The sequence below is a fragment of the Cervus canadensis genome, chromosome 11, assembly GCF_019320065.1.
Source record: "Cervus canadensis isolate Bull #8, Minnesota chromosome 11, ASM1932006v1, whole genome shotgun sequence".
NCBI lineage: Eukaryota > Metazoa > Chordata > Mammalia > Artiodactyla > Cervidae > Cervus > Cervus canadensis.
In genome coordinates, this window is record NC_057396.1 from 37,224,445 (window position 1) to 37,250,488 (window position 26,044).

The 26,044-nt window shown below is 45.8% G+C and overlaps 1 protein-coding gene across 6 annotated transcripts in view; it reads right to left on the minus strand.

Moving 5' to 3' along the window:
• Positions 1-26,044, minus strand: part of MICAL2 (microtubule associated monooxygenase, calponin and LIM domain containing 2) — a 234,764-nt gene that overhangs the window by 167,182 nt on the left and 41,538 nt on the right. For all 6 annotated transcript variants that reach the window (XR_006272148.1, XM_043482986.1, XM_043482985.1 and 3 more), the window contains exon 3: positions 15,647-15,987. Coding sequence is in view for 5 of the 6 variants with exons in the window: in XM_043482986.1 (XP_043338921.1) it covers positions 15,647-15,910 (264 nt within the window). In the remaining variant the exon portion in view is untranslated. The remainder of the gene's footprint in view (positions 1-15,646; positions 15,988-26,044) is intronic.

Genomic DNA, 26,044 nt, shown 5'->3' on the forward strand with positions numbered 1-26,044 from the left:
TGGTCGGGCTCTGCTACTTTCTCTAGTGGAACCTGGCAGCTTTGTGGATGGGGCAGAGTGAGAGTCAGATTTCCCAAGGTGAGGCCAGCCTAAAGTCGTGGCTTTGAGAAGCTGCTAAACATGACTACAAAGACAGAACATAGGCTCCAGAGTGAGTAAGAAAGTGAAGGTCAGGGGAGGCGAGGCTGATAAATGGGCAAAAAAGAAAGGAGTTAGCTGAGAGTGGAAACCAGGTTGGCAGCAGGTTTTGAGAAAGTAACACAGCGAGAGAAGCAACCGCTCAGAGCTTTGGTTAGAGAGGAGCTTTTCAAAGGAGGATTTAGGTGAAGCAGACTCCAAGGTGTGGCCCTGGGGATGAGTTGCCAAGGGGAAGGTGGGAGGAGGAAGCTGCTAGAGCCACAGAGACCGAGGTCTCTGAGGAGGGGGTGCTCTGTAGGCTAGACTGAAGTGCTCAAAGGCTGGCCAGAGGCAGGGGGGACATGAGGCTGAGAGCAAGGAGGGAGTATGGCCAGCATGGGGCATGTGAGAAGGGAGTTCTGGAATATGAAGTAGGAGACAGGTTGACCAAACAGGACACCAGACCAGGCTGGAGGGGGAACTGCAGTGCAAGGCACTGGGGAGCCGTGAATGTGAGCAGAGAGAGAGCCACAATCAGAGCCATGCTTTGGAAGGATAATTCTGTGGGGGTCGGCAGCTGGTCTGGATGGGAGGAAAAGGCAAAAGAGACTTCGGACACACAAAATGCCATTACTTGGGTAAGAGATTGCTACCTCCACCAAAGTGTTGTCAGTGGAAATAGAGAGAGGGGGACAGATACAAATAAAATTGCAAAGGAAGGTGCAGCAGAACCGACAACTGGGAGCAGAAAGCAGACAGGAATCCAAGGTGCTGGCATGGTTTTGGGCCTTCAAGATTTAGAGAAAGAGGAGGAGAGAAACAGGTTTCAGAAAGAAGATGGTCAATGTGGTTTAAAGGTGCCCAAGGGACATTCTGAAGATGTCTTAAGTTACCTAAGTGGGATCATGGGGCTCAAGAGACATGTAGGGCCAGAGATACAAAAGTAGAGAGTAGCCCTCATGGGGGAGGGAGGGGTGACAGATGAATGTAGCTGAGATTTCCCCTAGGAAGCATACCCAGCAGAAGCAGGTGTCAGAGACAAGCCCTTGGAGGACACTGAGCATGTACTACAGAAAAGGAGAAAGAGCATGAGTATAACTTTAAAAAATGTGTCTGAAAAATTGTGTCACAAATCCAACAGGATAGTTTCAAGAAGGAGAGGAGGCAATTAACAGCTACCAGGCACTTAAATGCTTTGTGTTCATTTGGTGTACAATTGTCATTCCAGTACTACGACATGACTATTATTATTCCCATTTCACAGATGAACAAATAGAGGCTCCAAGAGGCAGGGTTACACTACTTACCAAGCAGTGGAGCTGGTATTCAAGGAGAAAATAAAACCTAAACTTGTTAGAATGGACTACATGAAAGGCTTTCAGTGATCTGTCTCCTATCTACCCAAGCCCCAACCTTACCTCCTACCACACTCCCCTCCACTCCCCTCTTGGCTGCTTTGCTGCCTCTTCCAGCTGGCCAAGAGCGTTCTCAGCTCAGGGCCATTGCACTTGTTGTCCTCTCTGAATAGCCAGCTCTTTGCCAGCTAGCTGCTTCCTACTTGGAGATCTAAGCTTAAATGTCACCTATAACACCTTGTCTTGAGATAAGACGAGATGGTTGGATGGCATCACCAACTCAATGGACATGAACCTGAGCAAACTCCGGGAGATAGTGGAGGACAGGGAAGCCTGGCATGCTGCAGCCCATGGGGTCACAAACAGAAGGACATGACTTAGCAACGGAACAACAACATACTGTCTAGAATCAATTACCCTTCCTGCTTCTCTCTATCATAATGCCCTATTTATGTCCTTCTTAAGAAGAGGTGATAAGACTGCTTTTGTGTGTTTCTGTTCTCCCCTGGACCAGACAGAAATCTGCACAGTTGCAGGGGCCTTCTCTGCTGTCTTCACCTCTCCTCTCTGGTGCCCAAGGAGTGGCACTCAGCAATCACTAAATGAGTGAGGAAAGACTAAATTAATGAATCTACTCCTTCTGGGGGTAGTGTTGGTTAGTTGCTGTGGATGTTCGGGAGGATTTTTTCCCTTCCAGGAAGACTTTTCAGTTGTTGTTTAGTTGCTCAGTTGTGTCTGACTCTGCAACCCCATGGACTGCAGCACGCTAGGCTTCCCTGTCCTTCACCATCTCCCAGAGCTTGCTTAAATTCATGTTCATTGAGTCAATGATGCCATCCAACCACCTCGTCCTCTGTTGTCCCCTTCTCCTCCTGCCTTCAATTTATCCCAGTTGTCAGGGCCTTTTCTAATGAGTTGGCTCTTTGCATCAGGTGGCCAAAGTGTTGGAGCTTCAGCATCAGTCCTTCTAATGAATATTCAGGATTGATTTCCTTTAGGATTGACTGGTTTGATCTCCTGGCAAGCCAAGAGACTCTCAAGAATCTTCTCCTGCACCACAGTTAGAAGGCATCAATTCTTCGGCACTCAGCTTTCTTTATGGTCCAACTCTCACATCCATAAATGACTATTGGAAATACCATAGCTTTGACTATATGAACCTTTGTTGGCAAAGTATCACCAAGTCTGCCCTCGCCCAGGCAGCAAGACTTGTCCCAGCCTGTCCCTGATGTGCTGGTCTGTAATGAAAGAGCAGAGAGCTCTTCTAAGACAGGATGGCAAAGGATGCAACAAATTCCTCGAGCCTGAGATAGCTGTTATTCACAGAGGGAGAGACTCTAGTCCACCTTTGCTTTCTTCATCTCCAGGGTTTCACAAGTCCTTCCATGAGGATCATGTGACTCTGCTCATCCACCTCCAGGGGTTTTACAAGGTCCATGCAATCTGGACCTCCTCACCTCACTTCCTTCCTGGACCTGTGCCTGAACACATCAGCCTGACTCTTTCTCGTCACAAAGGTTTCCCTGTTGTTTTGAGAATATGCCAAGCACGTTTGCTTGTCAGCATCACTGTTCCCTTTGTCTAGAACTCTGTTTCCTCTAAGTGCCACTTGCTCACTTCCTTCAGGTCTCTGCTGAAATGTCACCATCTCACAGAAGCCCTCCCAGCACATCTGATATAAAACAGCAACCCACCTCTACATGGGGCACCCACATCACCCTCACCTTGTTTTTTCTCTATAGCATTTACCACCACCAACACATGCACACTCGGGTCACATATATTTATTTGTCGTCTGTACTTCTCAGAGAAGAATGTAAACTCCAAGAGGACAGGGATTTTATTTGTTCTCTTTACTGCTGTAACCCTGATGCCTGGCATGTAGTAGGCATTTCAAATGGTTTTTTGAATGAATAAATAAATGTGAAATTTTTAACTCAGGGATGGCAATTTTAAAATAAGAGTAAGCAGAAATACTTTGGTGGTTCCACTTAACTTTACCACAGTGGTAGAATCTGCCTGCTAATGCAGAAGACACAGGTTCAACCCCTGGGCCAGGAAGATCCCTTGGAGTAGGAAATGGCAACCCACTTCCGTACTCTTGCCTGGAAAATTCAACGGATAGAGGAGTCTGGCAGGCTACAGTCTATGAGGTCACAAAGAGTTGGACATGACTGAGTGATTGAGCATGCTCGCACACACGCTCTCAAACCGTTAAACACGAAATTACCATACAACCTAGTAGTTCTACTACTGGGTATATGCCCCAAAGAACTGGAAATAGGAACTTGAACTGATACTGTATGTCAAGGTTCATGGCAGCATCATTCACAATAGGTGAAAGGCAGAAGCAACTCAAGTGTCCATCGAGGGATGAATGGATAAACAAAATGTAGTATGTGCATATAACAAAATATTATTCTGCCTTGAGAAGGAAAGAAATTCTGACACGTGCTACAACATGCATGAACCCTGAGGACATTATGCTAAGTAAAATAAGCCAGTCACAAAAGGACAAATATGTATGATTCCATTTATATAAGGTACCCAGAGTAGCCAAATTGCAGAGACAGAAAGTAGAATGGAAGTGCCAGGGGCTGGGGAGAGGGGAGAGAAGGAAATTACTGTTTAATATGTAGAGTTTCAGTCTGGGATGATGAAGAAAATTTGAGAGATGAATGGTGTATTGGCTGCATGACAATGTAAATGTTGTATACTGAGAAACGATAAAAATAGTAAAATTAATGTCATGTATTTTACCACAGTTAAAAAATAAACCCAAACTCAATTCAGTTACTGGAAAACAAAGTATGACTGGAATAACTTGGACATGTAAATCTACTTTTTTAACTGTAAATATTATGAAATCTAAATATGGATTAAGTATTTCTGATTAAAATTTAGCATCCAAACTGAGATATGTTAGTAGAGTAAATATACACCAGAGTTCAAGGTCATAGTACAAAAATCTAAAATATCCTATTAATAACTTTCATAGAGACATTTTAGAATATTTTTATAAATTGGATTAAATAAAAGATATTACTAAAGTTGGAAAAAGAAAGGATTAAAGTTCTGGTACTTGGTACCACTTGGCTGAGCCTTGAAAACATTATGCTAAGTGAAATAAGCCAGATACAAAAAGACAAATATTACATGATTCCACTTACATGAAATACCTAGAATAGGAAAATTTATAGAGACAGAAAGTAGATTAGAGGTTACCAAGGGCGAGGGGGAAGTGGGGAGTAGACAGTTACTGCTGAAGAGTTCAGAGATTCTATCTGGGGCAGTGAAAAATTTTGGAAGTAGAAAATGGCAATGGTTGTATAACATTGAGAATGTAATGCCACAAATTCCCATACTTAGAATGATCAAAATGACAAATTTTATGTTATACATATTTTACCACAGTCAAAAAGGTAAACATTAGGAATACCAAAGAGAGAAACAGAGACAGAGATGGAACAGAGAAAAGAGAGGAGGAGAAAATGAACAGAATGCTTTAAGGCAAAGAGAACAATGCACAGCTGTATGGTAACCATTGGCTTGCTAACCAGATGGGGTGAAGAAACTTTCCTGGACTTCTACAGATGTGGACATAGAGAATTTTTCCAAGTATGTTCCTCAAATTTAGACAGTTCTCCCTGGAGAAAGATCTGAGGATAAAATCCTCCCACTGCTGAATCCCCACGGACAAATCATTGGTGAAGCTTGCTACCCTATATTTATATCTCTTAAGACTGTGATGCTTAAGAGGAGGTGCAGAATATGCCAGGTGGCAGTGAAATGTGCTCCATACTGTTCAAGGCTCTGTAGTTACAGCACAGTTGGGTTTTCTTCCCAAGACACTGCATAGAAGTTTAAGGTAAATAGTTTTTTATGTAATATAATTTAATATATAATATATTCATGTATATACTATATATATATGTACTGTATATACTATATACTATTCATGTATATACTATTAAATTTATAACTTACTCCCCTTAAGTATTATTGTTGCTGTTCAGTCGCCCAGTCATGTCCAACTCTTTGAGACCCCATAGACTGCAGTACACCAGGCCTCCCTGTCCCTCAACATCTCCCAGAGTTTGCCCAAGTTCATATTCCTTGCATTGGTGATGCTATACAGCCATCTCATCCTCTGACGCTCTCTTCTCCTTCTGCCCTCAATCTTTCCCAGCACCAGGGACTTTTCCAATGAGTTGTCTGTTAGCATCAGATGACCAAAATACTGGAGCTCTAGCTTCAGCATCAGTCCTTCCAGTGATTATACAGGGTTGATCTCCCTTGAGATTGACTGGTTTGATCTCCTTGCTGTCCAAGGGACTCTCAAGAGTCTTCTCCAGCACCACAGTTCGAGGCATCAGTTCTTTGGCATTCAGCCTTCTTTACGGTTCAGCTCTCACAATCATATGTGAACACTGGGAAGACCACAGCCTTGACTATACAGACCTTTGTCAGCAGAGTAATGTCTCTGCTTTCCAACCCTTAAGTATACATGTCTATAACTACACATGTTCTAAAATACACCATTTGTATTGGTGTATGTGTTGAACATGTCATAGAGAGGGTTGGTAGCTCATAGCTGACCATCCTATATCAATTGAGGTCTTTGTGGCCTCCCAATCCTGTCTCCTGCAAAACTCACTGGCTGAAAGGCCAAGTAAGAAAAGATTCAGCTGCCTGAACCCGCAGGCATATGATTCTTTTATACAGTTCGACTTCTGCCCAGTCCTGCTTCTCTCCCCCATTCCTTTCACAGGTATTGATTACTAATGAACATCTTGCACTCCAAACACCTTCTAAGCATCTGCTTTTGCATAACTCAATCTGTGACAAATAATGTACTATTCACTAGTTACTATTCTAGGTGCTGGAAAATCAGCAGAGACTATGCAGACAAAAACTCCTGCCCCCATGGAGCTTACATTTTATTAACAGTAGGGTTTCTGGAAACACTTTTGTCTGTGTGATAAAGCAATGCATGCAGCTACAGCAGTCCCTTCTACCTTCCTCCTGCCTCAAAAGCAGACGTGACGGCAGGAGATACGGCAGCAACCGCCTTGTGACTACAAGGGGACAAGTCATGAGGAAAAGCCTGGAGCTGCACTATCGAACTCAGCAGCCATTAGTCACACGAGGATACTGGGCATTTCAAGTGTGGCTAGTGTGAACTGAGCTGAGCTGTAAAACACACAGGATTTCAGAGACTTAATACCAAAAAAAGAATTTTAAAAAATCTCAGTAATAAATTTTTATATTGACTACATGCTGAAATAATAATATAGTGGATATAGTAAGTGAAATATATTGTTAAAATAAACTTCACCATTTCTTCATACTCTTTTAAAATGTGGGTACTAGAAAATTTTAAATCACATACGTAGCTCACATTATATTTCTCCTGGACAGCACTGGCTCAGAGAATCACAGAGAATATAGCCATTGAATTTTCAGTCACCATCTTTCTCCTGACATCTGGTTTAAAAATAAGCTCCTATTTGTTTAAAGTCACTGCAGTCGAGTTTGCAGTTGAGTGCAATCATTTCTGATTCAAAGGGAGCGTGAATCGCCCTGGACCTGCCCTACGGCAGGAAGGCTGAATTCAGCCTGGCACTCCCATCTACTTGATAAGAGTTAGACAGATATATTCACACTTAAGTGGACAAATCCCTTGCTGTGGAATATATTTATCTCCAAGATATTTTTTTATTATGAAGAAAAGCAAAGCTGAGCAAGAGCCTCCAACGAGCAGGAAGGAGGGAAGCCAGGGGACACCTTCCAGTCTGGGAAACAGAGTGTGAAACTGCTTCATGGCTTCCTCTTGCCTTGCCCAGTGGTACACATTAATTTGGATAATCCTGGCCAGAGATTCCCTAAGGCCTTGTGCAACCCTCTGTGGGCCAGGAAGTGTGAGAGGTTTTTCTTTTTTCTCCAAGGCCCAGCCCTTTAGCCTAACAAGCCTACTGGCTAATTTCCCCATCCTCCTTGAAAGCTCCATGAACAGCCAGATGCTAGTTAAGCTGCCGACAAAGATTGTGGTCCTCATCACACACCCCTGGGAGAGGGTGCTCAGATGCAAATCTGGACATATGTTTGAATAAGAAAATAAGGCATTGGCCAGTCCTGGCTTCTTTAAACCCACTCTCAGGGCTTGGAAATACTGGGACTCACCCAGGACAGCTCTACAGAGAGAACTATATGTTAATAGTATGCTATTTGTGCATGCGTGCTCAGTCGTGTCCAACTCTTTGCGACTCCATGGACTGTACCACACCAGGCTCCTCTGTGCATGGGATTTTTCAGGCGAGAATACTGGAGTGGGTTGCCATTTCCTCCTCCAGGGGATCTTCCCAACCCAGGGATCGAACCCGAGTCTCCTGTGTCTCCTGCATTGCAGGCAAATTTGTTACCTACTGAGTCATTGGGGAAGCCCCCAGTATGCTATTTGTACTATTGCAGAAAGAAGCCTCTTGAGTTACACAGTTCATTCATTTAGTCCCTGATCACCTTCCCTGTGTCAAGCCCTATGCTGTGCTTCAGACCCAAAGAGGAGCCAGTTCCGGTACCTGTCCTCAGAGAGCTCACAGTGGTGAGAAAGGAGAGAAAAAAGCAGTCAGTGAGGGACACTGATCAGCAAGATGGTGATAGGACCAGAGCTGGGAGCCAGTAGAAGCACCAAACTCAATTGGGGATGAAATAAGAGAAGGGAGATGTAGAAAGGAGGTCAGGGCAGGCTCCCTGGAGGTGATACTAGCTTAAACTGAATCATAAAGAGAACACGTTAGGTAGGCCAGGAAGGTGCCCCTGCTCAGCACAAAAAGTACAGATCCTCCATGGGTCAAGGATCTAAAATCTCCCACTATTTGATGAAATTTTGAAAGCGTATTCTAGTATTCATTCTTCATTGAAAGAGCAGTCACCTTTTACAAAACACATTTCTTAATGAAGTCATGTGTATGAAACTATAAATCACTATGCAAATGCTGGATGTAACAGTAATGAAATCACTGTGATTGTTACAGGGGTGGCAGTGGTCCCAACCATATTGCTACCAACTGCTCTTCACTCAGTGACCCCATTCAAGGCCACCCTGCCCAGACTCCAGGATTCAGAGGGTGTCCATCCCCATACCCACTCAGCCAAGCCAAAGAAATCCAAGTAGGCAACATCTGACTGTGGCTCCCTGTTCAAGCAGGGCCCTTCTTATGACTCCCCTGCACTATTGGGACTGTCTACTGCAAGAACCTCCATGGACGAGAACTTGGCAATGCCCGTAACATTGTCAATGCAATGCACACACCTTAGGACTCTGAAATTCTCACAATGTATCCCACAGACAAACTTTCAAGTGCATACAAAGTACATACGAGGAAGTGTACAGCAGCACTGTTTAAGATGACAATAGACTGGAAACAACCTAAGCAGTTAAGTAAACTGTGACGGAGCCATAAAATGGGAAGCCATAAAAAGCCATGAAAGTAATAAAAGGGTTAGATTCCCCATGTACTGATATAAAACAATCTCCAAGATATAGTTTTTGTTTTGTTTTGTTTTGAGTGAAAAAAAAGGTACACAACAAATACGTTAAAAAAAAACTTCCCATTAAATAAGAGGAAGGGGGGTGCATGCATACACACACAAATGGAGACTTTCAGGAAGGGCACATGGAAAATGGCTTACTGTTTGCCTCTAGGGAGACCTGGGGGCCTGGGCAAAGGCATTTCCATTCCCAGTATATTTTCTTGTCTTGTCCTGCTTGAATTAATTTTTTTTTTATCATGAGCATGTGTTTTTTAAAAATTTAATTAATTTTTGTCTGCACCCAGTCTTTGTTGCTGCGAGCAGGCTTTCTCTAGTTGCAGCAAGTGGGGGCTATTCTCTAGTTGTGGTGCCTGGGCTTCTTATCATGATGGCTTCTCTTGTTGCAGAGCATGCGATGAGAAGGTACTCATGGGCTCAATAGTTCAAGTGCACATGCTTAGTTGCTCTGTGACATCCTCCTCCAAGGATTGAACCTGTGTCCCCTGCACTGGCAGGAGGATTCTTAACCACTGGACCACCAGGGAAGTACTGCATTTCTTTTTTAATTAAAGAAAACTAATTAGATGGTTCTTAAATAGACAAAGAACTCTTTAATTATAAATGTATTTGTAAAATGAACCACAGTGAACCCAGACTAACCACTTCCCATGAAGACAGCCAAAAAAGAATTTTTTCATCTCAGTTTAATATTGTTGGGATAATTGACTTCCTCAATCTCACATAGCATGTTCAATGCATGCACTCAGGCAAACTCCACACACTTTGTGAGGTGCACTTCACGCATGTCACACTTCGTGGTGACAGGTGTAGTGATTCACAGAACTCGATTGGTAATCTAGGCTTGCAGACGTGTCTACTTGGGCAGCGCCATAGTCCACTGGCAGGTAAGTGGACAGATACAGAGTTTATGGAAGCTTTTTGTTCAACTAGCACTTTCCTGGTGGTTCAGACAGTGAAGAATCTGCCTGCAATGAGGGAGACCTGGGTTTGATCCCTGGGTTGGGAAGATCCCCTGGAAGAGGGCATGGCAACCCACTCCAGGCAACCCATTCTTGCCTGGAGAATCCCCATGGACAGAGGAGCCTGGAAGGCTGCCGTCCATGGTGTCGCAAAGGGTCAGACACGACAGAGTGACTAGCACACACAGCACAGGTCACAGTGCGGGGACCACCCTCTACTCTGTCGGTTACGCCTGCAACTGCCGGTATTAGGCAAAGCGGTGCTGGACATTCCCAGCCGGTGCAGCCGAGCCAGGCTTTGAGGGCCCTGGTGGGTGATTTCAGAAGTGGGGAATGTCAGATAGGCTTATCTAGGCTGCAAGATAGCGGCCTTCCCTCCCTCCCTGCTCCTACTGTGCTCCGCTCAGGCAGCTAGGGAAGCACGCTGGAATGAGCTGGGCTGCAAGCATTACCCAGGAAGGGGTTACCCACCCCTGGGGAGTCAGCGCAGACACAAAGACGGGCAAAGGTCATGTTCAAGAGCAGAAGGCGTGGCGCAACCCAAAATACAGACATTGCCTGCTCACAGGATAATCCCAGAGTTTTCATTATATAGGCTGGCCCCGTGGCTGCTGGTGACAGGAGCCTGTGAGTCATTTCCTGCAAGCGTGTTTTTATGGCAGTGATGTACAAATGCCTTCTGGTCTGAACTGGTTACCTGTGATTACCAAGCCACCCCCTGGAAGGTGGGAGCAGGAACCCTGGATTGGGATCAGGGACACATCCTCAATGATCCTCCAGGTCCTCTGTCTGAGCCTGGCCGCAGGAGGCCTTCTGGTCTCCTGCCATTCATCCATCCTGCTCTCACGCTCTCCCCTTCCTCTTCCCTCGCCACATGGGCATCTTCATTCCCATTACATGAGCAACTCACTCTTCCCAGAATACGTTTCTCTGCCTTATGTTCCCTTGAGCTCTTCCTTCAATAAAGCCAGGCAAACTCCTACTCATCTGTCAAACCCCAAATTATTTCTCTTCTTCCAGGAAGCATTCCCAGACTGCTCCAATCACTTGCTCTTCTATAGTCCTGCAGAACAGAGTACACAACTCTCATATCACTTAGGATATTAATAATAATAACAACAGCTAAACATTAGCTGGTCACTTACCATGTACTAGGCAGCATTCTAAACACTTTTCAAAGATTACCTTATTCAATGTTCACAAAAACTCCATGAAGGAAGAAGCATCATTATCCTCACTTTACAGAGGCTGCTACTAAGAATAAGGAACTAGGTAAGTTGCCCAAAGACACAGAGCTCTTAAGTGACTGACTGGTGCCTAGACAAGTACCTGGCACATAGTAGCTCCTTAGTAATCATTTACCTCAAAAATGATTAAATAAGTGAGTAAATACAGAAATGATGACATTTCTGTCCCCTCTATAGAAAGCCCAAGTGAGAACCATTTCTTACTACTCTTTCAAACCATCTCCTCTGTCAAACACCTACTAAGGTGTAGGGTATAGGAAATACCTAATGAATGAATAAACAAAACACTATACAAGCAATCCAATAAATAGAATCCAAACCCTGGCAATGCCACCCACTAGCTTCAACCAAACAGCTTCAGCTTCCTGGGCCTCCTGGTCTGCCATCTGTCAAATGCAGAGATTGTATACAACATTCTTTCAACTTCCTTCTAGCATTAAAAGTATATATAAAATAAATGACCAGACTCAATGACTTTGTGGCGACAGTAACTCCCAGGCCAAATTATGTATTTTACTTTCTTGGGCGCTGTCTTCCCCAGGAACAGCACAATCAGATGTGGCGTTTGATCTGGGTACTACCCTAATTCGCAGTCAAAATCAGCCCTGAAAGAGTTTCCTTGGCCTGCTCCTTAGTTCGCTCATTTCTTATCCAAACAGATCACACCCAGGGAAAGAATTACTAAGTGCTTGGCTAAACCCTCATAAATAATAATCAATAATGAACAATAACCCCAACTTAGATTATGCAACTGGCACATAAACTACTGCTCTATAGACCTTGCAGGTCCTCCTCCCTATCCCCAGCATATGAACCAGAGGTCATCTTCTCCAAACAGACCCTGGTCACCAATCTTCCCCTGCCGTCACCACTAGTGCACGCATGTGCACACACACATGCGCACATGCGCGCGCGCACACACACACACACACTTCTGCTGGCATGACGAGCTTACAGCACCTGGTAGGGGCTGATTAATGCTTGTGAATCACTGAGGCCTAGATCCACTCCATATGGTGCTGAGATGCATCCACATCAGGGCAAAGGTGGGAGTTCTGGCTGCATTTCATTCATTCCCACTCTACCTGTGACTAAGCAGGAGCTTGGCTATATGCCTGGTACCTGACACATCTGTGTTACATGGCTTAGCACTAATGATGAACCACAAGCATGCTAATGCCCATCACTCATTGTTTTGTTCAAGCTCAGCATCAGCTACTACACCAAGGGATAAACCTAAGTGAGATGTGTGAGCAAGACAGTGTCTGTTCATGTTGGAAGACAGGGAAGACCATGTTCTGTGTTCTGCTTGACTCACAACCAGGAGACCCAGGCTCTTAGAGTGAACATTACCCATCATTACCATTACCCACGTGAATCAATGTGCAGAGGCCTGGACCATACCTAGGATGCAAACAAGCAGTTGCTCATCATGTAGAGGACACCTAGTGTTTGTCTATCTCCCACCCCCCATCCCTAGGGCCCTGTTCCTCCCCTCACGTGAATCATGTGAAGCTTAAAAGGGCTGTCAAAGACAGTGGTCAGCTCCCTTGGTTTTGGCCTCAATAACTGGCCCAAAGGTGAGCTAACTGAAATCCTTGCCTGAGATTTTATTTTCCATATTGAGCAGGAAGACAAAGGTCTTTTGAGTCACAGAGCTTTCAAGATATGAATAAGAGGCTAGCAACATGGAGAAAACTTGTTTGCAGGAGGGAAGAATGGAGCCAAGACAGAGCAAAATATCTAAGAGATATTTAGATGGAAGAAGAGAGGGTGGGAAAGACTTTGAGTGTCTGGACCTTCCTGTTCATGTGAGTTCCTGTTTTGTTTAGGTTAGTTTGAGTTTCTAAAATGTGCAAATAAATTCACCTAATAGTCACAACCATTTTTCTTTATTTCCACAGTCCAGTAATTGATTTTAAATTTGAGTAATTTCAAATTCCACAAACAAAACTGAAGAACAGCAATATTTTGTTTGAATTCTTTTTTCTGTACACTGAGTGCATTTTCCAACAGGCCTTCTACAATTCAGGAACAGGTAGCTTTTATGAGATGGGCCGCCACATTTGATGTCTTTGTTTCTCCTCCTGAGAATGGTGTAAAAATTCCTGGACGAGAACCACTCAGCATCACTAAGGAAAGACATGAGTCCTTTCTCTTTGTTTTAATATCTTAGACATCACTGATGACCTGCCAACCACCAGATGTACGGACTCCTCCATTTCAAAGCCATCAAAGCTTGTAAAACAGGGGCTGGCCAGACAAGCTAGGCAACCAGTCAGTGATTTTTGGAAGGACACCTTCCTGGTGGTCACCCCTTCATTCCATCTCTCTGCTGGCCAACTCCCTCTGAAGGTCTGTCTTCAGATCCCCTAGAGAGTCCCCAGCAGCTAGGAACTGTTTGGGTATTTGGGGTGACGCATTTTCTGATGCGTCTGATTGCTGAATCATTTTCTGATTACTTTCTGACAAGAAGAGTTCTGAAAATCTTCCTTGAGAAAACATATTGCACTCTAGCCACCTAACTTCCATAGGACCTTTGAAAAAGGAAACCGCTATATATGGTTACTGAAAAGGGTGATGCTTTGTAAGTTAAAAGTTTCCCACTCCTAGAACTCTGATGAGCTGCCCAGTGAACCATGAACCATGAAGCTATAACAGCTAGAAAGGAGGTGCTGGGTGGGGATGGCACTTAGGATACTGGTCCCCCCTGCTTCTTTCTTTAAAGCTTTCTTCTCCTTGGATCAGGCTGGAGCTTAGCAGGTTATGGTCACGCCCTTCCTGGATGGCTAGTATGCTCTGGGCTAAAATGACTGCTGCTCCGCCTGACGAAATGCTCTCCTATACCCTATCCAGTCTGCATGTCCCAGGCTCAGAGGAGCTTGGCAGCTGTCTTCCCCAGGGCAAGGGAAAGTGGCTGTATCCCACGGTGGACTCAACAGCTCCGCATCACCAAAACAAAAACACAACAGTTCTGATCTCTATGGAGAGTTCAATCCTCTTGTCCAGGATTGGCACCAACTAGAATTCCAAGGGCTCTGACCGAGCTACCTCCTGTGAGGTCTAAATACAGCACGATCGCTTTTAACCTAAACATACAGCCTGGTCCAGTGCCCAGGGCTGACAGCCCCCAGGGAAGTCTTGACTTCTGGCTGCCCATTCGGGGATGGGCGATGCAGAGCTATCAGAGACATGATGTGCTAGGCACAGGTTCACCGATGTCACCTACATGTGATCCTGAGCAGAGGAAGGGGACGGGGTGGTGGAGAATGCAGAGATGTGAAGAGGAAGAGAAAGAGAGGGAGGAAATGGTAATAAATACCAAAGACCTATTTCTTAGCCAATTAAAGTCAGAGGATCTTTCTCAAATGTTTGTTCCCAGAGGAGCACAACTCTAATTATGTCTCTCCAGGGACTTCAGGGCATAAGCCCTAAAATCAGAGAGATTGAGGTTGCCTTCTTGTTGTGTGGCCTTAAGTGAGACTGACTTTTCAGGTTGAGACTGACTGTAGGTTCCATATCTCTTAAGTGACCCAAAGGACTACTGTACTGTTCAATGAGACCTCATACAGAACGGGCCTGGCCCAGAGAAGCTACTTGGTAAATAATGGCTCCTAGAAGTAGTGGTAGTAGTAATAGCAGAAGCAGGATAACATCAAGCATGCCTTTGATGAGTGGAATATTTCGTGCCATATCAATAAACAAGGATGTGTCAAGTCATCCTCAACTGCAGCCCTCCAGTGCCAGGTGGTGAGCCTTAAGGGCACTCAGAAAGGAGACGAATACCTGCCATCTAGCAGCTATAGGACTACAGCCACTCCCTACAGTGAGCCCTGAGGAACTCAGGATATACAAACAGGACACTGGCCCCAAATAGCTGAGGTGTGTTATCAAAGGAATGATTTCTGTGAGCCCAGACTCTTGCATCTTAGAAGAGCACTGATTTCCTTAACTTGGGGTATCTGGCTTTATTCAGAAATAATCTTGATGTTCAGACTATCTGCCCTTTGTTGCAAAACTTCCATATAACCTGGCTCCTCTCCTCACCTCCTTGGAGCAATTCTCTCCTACTTGAGATGCTGTCTCCTGAAAAATCCTAAAAGTCCGTACCAAATAAAGCATAGCTCTCAGCTTTTAGGTTATGAATATTTTTCAATTTGACACCTTTATTTTCTGTGCCTCAGAGAGCACATAAGAAGAATTGCTGAGACCACCATGATAGGATAGAAGCCCCCAACCAAGATAAGCTGTGCATATACAGACAAAGGTAACCTGCAGCTGAGTCAAACAATAAAACACAACCACACCTGCTAAGAACCTTACAATGGCAAAGTGACAACAGCTTCCTAACCTCCCAACAAGCCAACCCACATGCCCCACAGGGTGAGAAGCGTCTATGCAGGGGTTCCCTTACCTTGGTATTCATACAAGACTTTCCTCGCTTATACTCTTTGTGGGACCCACGCTTGTCCAGTTTGTACCACAGGGCCTTGGCCTTCCAGGTGGTCACCTTGGACTTGAGCTTGGAATAAAAGTTTCTGTGGTCCAGAGGGTCTAGGTCCAGGTGTCGGGTGAGGATGTTGAAGGCCTGAAGGGTACCTTTGCATGTGGAAGCTTGGACAAAGTTCTCGAATATCTGCCCGGCCTGGGTCTGCTTCTCATCCTCATTTTCCCCCATGTTTCAGGAGCCACGCAGAGCAGTGATGTGGAGAGGGTGGAGGAGAACACCATGAAGTACCTGGAGAAACGTCACACCTGCAAAGGTAGATCGAGGCAGAGGTGAGCTCCATGGACGAGAGTAGGGTGGGGAGAGAGTGCAAAGAGGTAAAAATACAATTCCTTTAAGATATTAACATACTAAACATAATACCAACCATACATACTCTACAGGAGAGGTATAATCATACCATCTAACCTGGCAATGCTGCTTTGCTGGCAATCTCTCTCCCCGACACTCCACTCCCCTGGCTTGCTGCAAAGAACTACAGATTGCCAAAGACATACCCTGGCTGATGTCAACATTATCTGGTCAATCTTGCCATAAGCCAGACGGTTCTGGAAGTAGCAACTAGCAAAAGGAAAACAAACAAACCCAGAAACCCAGATTTCACACTGCTGAAAACCTATAATTCTTGGTACCACAAACTGATTGACTAATATTAATGTAACCTAACCACATGACACAAATGCACAGTTCCCAAAAAATAAAGCTCTCTAGATTTCATGACCACCATCCCACCTGTCTTTAGACATCACACTTTTACATCTTCCTTCATTAGTTATCAGAGGGCGGATCTTCTCTTTATACAGACAACAAATGGCAACTTCTCAAGTCTGCTGGAAGGACAGCATCCACTTCAATGAGACATACAGAAAGACAGAGAGACATGCGGGTCTCCTCCTGATGCACAAAATGAGTCTGTGCTTTGTAAGCCCAAGCTGGGAGCTATTTGGAACAAGTGCTAAAGGAAAGAAAAATGTGATGGAGGCTCATTCACATCAAAAAAATAGCTTGCCGGGGTTTTGGCCATCATCCTTTCTTCTCTGCACCACTCTAACCTCAGGCATTTTCTTAGGAAAGTCATTTAAGTTTCAAAGGAACAAAAATAAATTAGACTGATTTTCCAAAGCACTAGCTATTTTTCCAGAATCTGAAGCTGGTGCAAGAAAACGAGCATGGAGGAGCTGGGGCTGGCCCTGCTGTCAGGAGGGCTTGAGGGAGTCTGTAAACAGAGGACAGAGCTTACCAAGCTCCCCCAGACAGAGGCCTGGCAGGAGGAGGTCAGCAAACAGAGACAAAGCCCTCGGGCTGGGTAGCTTCCCACTCTCCAGACAGAAACGCCACTGTGGGTGCGCTTGGATTGCGGGCTGGCCTTATAAAACTAAAAGCAGAGGATGGTGTTTATCTTCTTCCTTAATCCTTTACTCATTCATTAAGCAATAACTACTGGTGCCTTAGCAAGGGCCACACATCACCCTAGATGCTAGAGGAGGATACAGAGACAGGGCCTAGCAAGGAAGGCAGACCCGTAAATAGTTGATTACAAGACAACAGGCCAGCGCTTGGAAAACCGAACACAGCACACGGAAGCCCAGAGAAGGAGATGCTCAGCAGAGCCTGGAGAAGCCCAGAGGAGCCACAACAGGGAAATGCCAAAACGCTGCGATTTCAGGAATGAGGTGGATTTCGCTAGACGACTTGGGAATGGACCATACAGAGGCACGGATCTGGAAAGAGCCAGCATGGCTGCAGAATGACAGCAAGTTCAAGGCATTGGGAATTCAGGACTCGTGACAAGGTGTCGGGGGGCAGACTGTAGAGGGGACTGGGGCTTCTCCAGTGGGCCGTGGGGTACAGACAGAGCAGCGGGGTGAGATAAGTCTTTGGGAAAATGAGATGGCAGGGGTGGACTGGAGAAGGAGGCAGCTGAGGATTGCCCAGGCGCAACAAGGAAAGAAACTGGCAGGGCAGGGGGAAGGAAAGCACACACATGTATGTTACGCAGAGCCTGGCTGGGCGCCATCTGTGAGGGGCTGCTCGCTGGGGGCAGACAAGCTCTCCAGACACCCAGAATCTGATGGGTGAAATGGCTCGGGCTACAGCATAGGACACCTCCCTCCCGTCCCTCTTTCTCCAAGAGCTTCCAACAGGCCTGGCACAAGACTCAGCAGAAGGGAAAATAGTACATTCCCTGCTTCAGACCCAGCCAAACTCAATTCTGCAGTCAGCCCTCTGTCCTCTGGTCCCCTCAACTCAACAAACTCAACCAAGTTCAAAAGCTGGCTCTGTGCTCTACCCGGGACTGAAAAGACATGGATTCTCTCCCACGTGGATCAGTCAGAACCTTTAGTGTCTGCAGGGTATCACTCACATAAACTTTGCCTCCTCCTGCGTCTCAGCTTTTCCCCTGAGCAGGACTCACCACCCAGAGAGTATAAACAGAGAACAAGACTTATCTGCTTTTCTGAGCATATTAACATCCTCAGTCTTTATCTATCTTTGGAATCACTTCTATGCCAGGGATTGAAGAAGGGCTGGAGTAGCTAAATGACAGCTGCAAAGCTACTTGAATTCCACCGGAATCCTGTTGTATGGGATGGGCAGGTGGTGGAGAGGAAAACCACAGGCTTTGGGGCTCTTAAAGCCATATCCAAAGCTCAGCTTGGCCCCTCGCTGCCCACCTGGCCTCACACAAACCACATAAACTCTGAGCCCCAGCTGTTCCTTTTGTATGAGAGCCTGCAGAGCTGCTGTGGAGGGTGAGATACGGGAGTGAAGGCAGAACCTGGCCCAAGGAGGCACTGGGTAGATGTGAAGATGTATGGTGAAGCCATCACCTGCAGCTGATCTGAATCTGGGGAATGCCCCAGTTTGAAAAAACAACTTTGAAAATCAATTCTCCAAGTCACTCTCCCTCTCCTCCCTGTCTAAAATGGTGAACTGTTCTGAGTTATCAAGCTAGACCCAACTCTCAGAGAATAATTTATAAGCTGGAAGAACCTGCCTCTTCCTAACGCCAGCTGCCTCCTCTCCTCCTCCGAAAGAAAAGTGAACAACTTAATTTTACAGCTCCAAGGGAAAGAGCCAGAGTGATGTTGAGGGCCGTGGGTGGGCGTGAGAGCTGCAGGAACTAGCTCCTATCTGGAGGGAGATACGAGGAGGTGGAGGGAGATGACTGGACAGGAGGAGATAAGCCCTGCCTGGGGCTGTGCCCCCGCATAGCCCGTGCCAGCCTCGGCCCTGCCACCCTGCATCTAGAGAGTCTAGTTTCAGCCTTTAAAATCATTTTCTAGTTTAAGTCAGAGATCTTAGGAATGACTGACACCCCCTAGGAGTAGGCCTCCTCACAGAAGAGCATCTGGATATATATGGAGTTTGGCAAACCCAGGTGTGGGTCTGGTCTCAGGCACTCACTAGCCACAGGACCCTTGGAAGGTTATCTCGTTTTTCAGCCTGCTTTCTCATCTGCTCAGTGGGGATTCCGATACTCAAGTCATAGAGTGGTAAGGAATAAATTCAATCATGTGTGATGTATTTAGCACCTGTGACTCCGTGATGACCACCACTTGTGGTGTGAGCCATTCATCAAATGGCTCAAACACCATCATACCAAAACGAAGAGAATATAATTGATGACCACTAGTACTAGCTTCCGGAGAAGGCAATGGCACCCCACTCCAGTACTCTTGCCTGGAAAATCCCATGGAGGGAGGAGCCTGGTAGGCTGCAGTCCATGGGGTCACTAAGAGTCGGACACGACTGAGCGACTTCACTTTCACTTTTCACTTTCCTGCATTGGAGAAGGAAATGGCACAGAAGATCTGGTTTCAAATCCACTTCCTAGCTGTGTAACCTTGGACAACTAACTCCCCTTCTAGATTTTAAGTTCCCATATGAAATGTGGGGAACCCCACATGAAGAAGTTTGAATGATGAATTGAAAACATCCATGGTACAAGGTAGTTTTGTGAATGAACTAGAAAGGCTGACTTAGAAGGACTCCCATAAGTTTGAGTCTGAGTTTCCAGAAACTGGAGTGTGGTATTTTGCTGGATACCCTTCTCTTTCCGCCAGAGAAGAAGGTCAGGATTAGTTAAGTCAGAGGATCCTGGGTAATAGCCCTTGTTAGCCTTCCTTGTCAATCACTACCCAGTTGTTGCTTTTTTGGAGTTTGGTATGAAATATAAATAAATGAACTACTCAGAAATATGAAAGGTTTCTGCATTTTTCTGGGAAGAAACAAGACATGATGCTTTAGTTTCTAAGAATAGCCTTGAAGCAATTTGGTCTTTGCCAACGAGTCCCTTATTTGTGGTTCTGCCTATGTGACTTCATGAGTCACAAAGCCATTGCTTCTCCCTGCCTCTGGCTGTTACAAATTAAAGCTCAGAGTTTCAGATTGCCAGCACTGGTAATGGGCTCTCGAGCCCCTAACATCTGGGAGACAAGTTCAAGGTTTATGTAGAAGCCCTGAGTAGTCCTCAAAATAAGGGACGAGCTCCTGGCCCAAGAGTTACGAGTATACTCATGTGTATACTCCCACACCTCTGTTGTTCTTTGGCCTCATCACCTGTGAAATGGCATCAAAGAGTGTGACCAGGCAGTGTATAAAAGATGGGACCTCACTGGTGGTCCAGTGGCTAAGACTCCACACTTCCAATACAGGTGGCCCAAGTTCGATCCCTCGTCAGGGAACTAGATTCCACATGCTGTAACTAAGAGTTCGCATATCACAACTAAAGAACTCACATGCTGTAACTAAGACATGGCCCAGCCAAATAAATAAATAAAAGAGGGAATTCTAGAAAAACTGAAGGAAAGCTGGAAGAGACAGTGAGCAAAACCTTCTCTCAAACCAGAATGAGGAAATGGCAGCCCTCAACCCCACCCTCAAGGCTTACAGACACATTTCAAGGCAAATGCAATCTAAAAACCAAACCTTCTTGTCATTTCCACTGCCAAACCCCTATTCAAACTCTTAGGTTAACCACCCCAAGGGGCCATGGGGGCAGGGTCCAGTTTCCTCAGCAGTGAAAGATGGGGAGGTTTTCACCCCATACACTCGCAGAGCTGCTGCAAAGACTTAAAGCCCTCAGCTCTACACCTCACACACAGAAGACCCTCAGGCATGGCTACTTGGATCTGACATCTGAGATGAGGCAGGAGGCAGCCAGGGCCAAAACAGTGGGAAATCCTCACACACTACATCTCTACAGAGCCCAGCACAGGCAGAACACCTGCTTTACAGGTGATGTCTGCAGACGTCATCTTCTCACCTGGCCCCGGGAGGTCTGGCTTTCTATCTAACAGGGCATGTGACACCAACTTGAACCTAACCCTGGGGCAACTCCCAAGGTTGGGAAGGGGCTGAAAGGGCCCCCTTGTAATTTCCTTCCAGCCAGGGGTCCCCAGCCTTCCCTCCATCACCTCCCCAGATCAAGCACGCACCGCTTCCTGGGGCAGCCTGCCCCACCCTTGTCTCCACTGACAGGAAGAGAGCCTCAGTGAGATGATTCCTCTTGGTCCCTCTCCAGCAAGATTGATGCTGTCTCTCCAACGGCTTCTCCCCGCTGTTGGTTTTAGCCCTTGAGATCACCCACAGGAAGTCAAAGCCCTTTCTATGCAGGTTGAACCCACACGTGCAGTCTTCTTACACACGCCCTCTAGAGCCCCAACTGGAAAGGCTAATGAAAACACATCCAAGAGAGGTGCTGTGAAAGCCCACCCAAGTGCCTAGCCTGCAGCAGGGCCTGGGCACTGCCCTCTGTCTACACTGGCCCAGGTGGGGAGCTCAGCAGAGAGACTCCAGGCCCACTGCAGGCCCTGGCCTTCTGTGCTGCTCCTCCTCTGAGAGTCCAAGGCCTTGTGGTCTTGCCCTTCCATCCTCAGCACTCTCCTCACTGTCTTTCAATAGTGAGTTGACTCCACTGCTCTGGCTTGAAATGACCTCACACATTCCCTCTTCCTCACCTCAGTCCATTTCCTCATGGAATCACTCACACTAACAGATCCCAGGATGACCTAGGTCAACCCTCCACCCCCACCCCCATGAGTCAGAGAGCTATATGCTGACCAGTCAAAGTGCCAGGAAGCCTAGAGGGGTATGGTGATTCGCTTGCTGTCTCTCTGTATCTACTCTATAAGAAGCAAGGACTTTGAGGGTAGGGGGTGATTCCAGAACTTGATCATCTCACTTTCCTGCAAGGCAAGTTTGCCATGTGTGGTTACTGTATGTATATGCATGTGTTCATGTTAATGTATGCATATATATAAGTATGTGCATAAATGTTTATATACGCATGTATGTGTATTGTGTATACATGTGTATTGTGTATACGTGTGTATTGTGTATACGTGTGTATTGTGTATACGTGTGAGGCAGGCAAAACTTGGGCCTGGGAATGAGGAGACTGAGCCTCATCAGAGCAGCAACAACTGCACTGCTCAGCTGCTCACCGGGTGCCAGGCCCTGGCCCAGATCTTTCACATCCGTGATCTCATTTAACCATCCCTGTTTGACAAAAGAGAAGGCAGATTCAGAGGGGCAAGCAACCCCCTTCATATGCCAAGTGCTGAATGGGCATGCCGTAAAGGAGCTCAGTTCTACCTCACTTCCAAATCCACGCTCTTAGTCACCAGATGACATGAGCCATGATGATGGAAATGTTAATAATACAACCTGCCTTTTCTGAAGTCGCTGTGTAAATTAAACAGGGTGAGTTCTGTAGTCTCTGAAGTTCTTTCAGGTTCCGAGAGCCTGCAAATGTCACACGGGGTGTGGCTTCTTAAGTTATGGTGCAACCAAGCAATAACGTATTAGGCAGTCTTTTAAAAATAATATTTATGAAGACATTTAATCCTTGGGGAAAATGCTTATGCCCTAAATCATGGTGAAAAGAGCAGGATACAGATTAAGGTGCTCAACAATTCCAACTCCTTATAGTAATATCCAGAGGAGAAAGGAATCAAGCCAAACATGATCCCTGGCCATGGGGGTGTGTGTGTGTGGGTGTGTGTGTGGGTGTGTGTGTGGGTGTGTGTGTGTGTGTGTGTGTGTGTGTGTGTGTGTGTGTGTGTGTGTGTGTGTGTGTGTGTGTGTGTGTGTGTGTGTGGCCATGGGGGTGTGTGTGTGTGTGTGTGGCCATGGGGGTGGGTGTGTGTGTGTGGGTGTGTGTGATGGTATTTCAGTTGATTTATTTGTAGCTCTATACTTTTCTGTATTTCCCAGATTCTCCACTGGAAGCACATACAGCTTTTGTAACTCCCTCCTATATACGCATCCCAAGTCCTGGAGTCTTCTCTCCCTGGCTAGACTGTCTTGGTCTCATGTATCTTCCCTTCCTCTGGCCAATCTGACTCCAGTCTTACTAGCAGTGCTGTTTTTCTCCAGAAAAGAAAGGGCCTTCCTGTAAGAAGTCCTGACACTGCTAATTTAATGAAGGGGCTTATATTCCAACAGGTGAGGGACAAGGTCCCCAAGGCTGCATTCCTCTCTCACTTCTGCTCTCTGGATCACAGACCTTCAAGTCCAGTGAGGCAGGCCCCTTTCCAAAGAGCCATGCTGGGATAAGGGGAAAACAGTACCTCTGACACAATCTCAGTTGTGTCCACAGACTCCTGACCAGCCAAACTCCACAAGACAGACACCTGCTTCCCTGCTTACAGTCCGCGTGCTCACTCAGTCATGTCCGACTCTTTGCGACCCTATGGACTGTAGTCCACCAGGCTCCTTTATCCATGGGATTCTCCAGGCAAGAATACTGGAGTGGGTTGCCATTTCCTTCTCCAGGAGAACTTCTCGACCCAGGGATCGAACTGGCGTCTCTTAGGTCTCCTGCATTAGCAGGTGGGTTCTTTACCATTAGTGCCCCCTGAGAAGCCCTAGGTTACAGTCCAGGAGCTGACAAAACAACACCCATCTCAGCACATACAGCGAGTCCATTTCACCAACAAAAACTCAGCAGCCTGTTCTGCATATTCTCTGAGTCGCCTTCATCACACACTGGCTGCCCGCGAGGACTGTCAAGTGCAAATGCCAGTTTTCAGGAGTCTAGCCTTTCTCAAAACTCCCAGAGGTGGGAGGTACCTGAGATAAGCAAATTCATAGACACAGAAAGTAGAAGGGTGGTTACCAGGGGCTGGGGAAAGAGGGAAACAGGCATTATTGTTTAATGGGGACAGAGCTTCAATTTGAGATGATGAAAAAGTTCTAGAGGTAGATGGTGGTGATTGTTGTACAACCATGTAAAGCCACTGAATTCTAACATTTAAAAATGGCCAAAATAGTAAATTTTGTCATGTATATTCTCCCACAATAAAAAAATAAAATCCTTTAAAAAACAAACAAACCGCTATCACCACCTTCCAGTAGGAGCTGCCCAGGGCCAGAGTATAGAATCTGTGGCCTAATTAACAACGAACCTATTTTTTAAAAAATATTTTTGAGTTAAAATGTAATAAAATAAACAGTGAAAGAATCCTATTGTTTTTTATTTGGCTCAGTGGCAGTTTCTTGTTGTTGTTGGGTTTTTTTGTAAGTCATGTAGGCATCTTTCAGTCTTCCTTCCAAACCTCATTTGACTCCAGGAAGCCTTTGGAAGTTCAGCCCTGCCAAATTCCAAATTTTTATCTCTTATTCTGCCTTCCCCGGGACACCACCACCGTCACCCATTCCCCACTCAATACCTGTAAAATCTGCATCAACAGCACAGAGAAGGCTGGGTAGGGGCTCCCTGGTCTTTGCTCCCAGAGCCTACCATCCCTTGCCTGGGGAGAACACTCCTGTGTTCTAACAGGACCAGGACAGAACAGTCAGCAGACTTCGTTCCGTGAAAGCAGGGAGCATTCTTCCCTGCAGCACACAGATTCCCTAAAGACTCCCTGAGGGCCCATCTAGATCAGTTCAGATCTGGTGGACATGCCATCGGGCTCAAATGAGGGGAGACAATGGATATGTAACTAGATGACACTTCTGTCTCTCCAAATCAGAGCTTTACACATTTTTCATTGACTAACATCAATTTCAGGGACACTGGGTACGAATCCTTGTCATGTTAGTAGAATCTTGCTGCAAGGCAAAGAAGCTTGCCAATTTGAAAAAAACAGTACGTCTGACATATCATATACCACCCTTACTGTTCTTAAGCAAAGCACATGGATGTGAACCAATCCCTACCCCACTAACTCCTAATCTTCCTTCAAGGCTCTTTTCCTTTAGACATTCCCCACCTCCCTAACCCTGACCCCCTTCCCTAAATGGAATGGATCCCTTCCACAGCACCTGTACTTGGCTCAGTCACAGTAAGTCTTTCTGTGCTGAACTTAATTTTTCACTTCCCTACTCCCAGTTCCCAGCACAAGATCCTTTCTATACAGTATGTGCAAAATGAATGAACAGATGTTCAATCTTTGGGAACATAATAATTGTTGACATTTAATGATCATCTATAAAGTTTTAGGCAATACGGTAAAGCTTTCTATGTATTAAAGAAGTTAATCATTGTAAGAAGCCAAGGCATCATGAGACACCGTTTATTATCCCCACTTTTCAAAGAATTAGAAAAGTTTGCAACTTGGCAAAGTCACACAGCCAGAAGAACAAAAGCTATGCTTTAAAGTCCCATAGTCCGAGTTCAGAGCCCACATCCATGACCATCATCCCATACTGCTCCCACACAAAATGGATGGAGGGATCCAGTTCTGCCTCACACACCACATCAGGGACACGGTCTCTGGTCTAGACCCTTTGGTTCATGATACGCCCCTTCTTTCACCAAACTCCAAATGCTAGGATCTCTCGTAATGAGATCTCGATGCAGTTTTGGATAACAGTGATGAATACAACAATAAAATGTCAGCCGAGGGGTAACTTTCTATCCTGGGTGGGTGTGGCAAAGATAGGCCAGCTGATCACCAGACATATTTCTCCTTGCTCCTGGGCCCTTCCTTGAAGCTGTGTGAGCCCACATGACCAGTTCAAGGTGATGGAATGTGAGCAGAAGAGATACACACAACTTCTAGGACCCACCCATGAGAACCTCTCATGGCCATCCTCCAGGCTCTTTCCATGTCTGTCCGAGCGCAGCAGCCTTGGAAATCACATGTGTAAGATGGTAAGGCCACAAGAGGAGGAGCTAGGCCCACTGATGCCCACTGGGAGAAAAACCCTCTATAACCAAGAACATTTGGACCTCACACATGTGAGAAATAAACCTGAAGCCTGTGAAGACACTGAGAATCAAGGCTGTATCTTTTAGGCAGGAAGTACCAACTAATCCAGTAGGTAAACCATAGCACAGTGGGTATGTCAAAT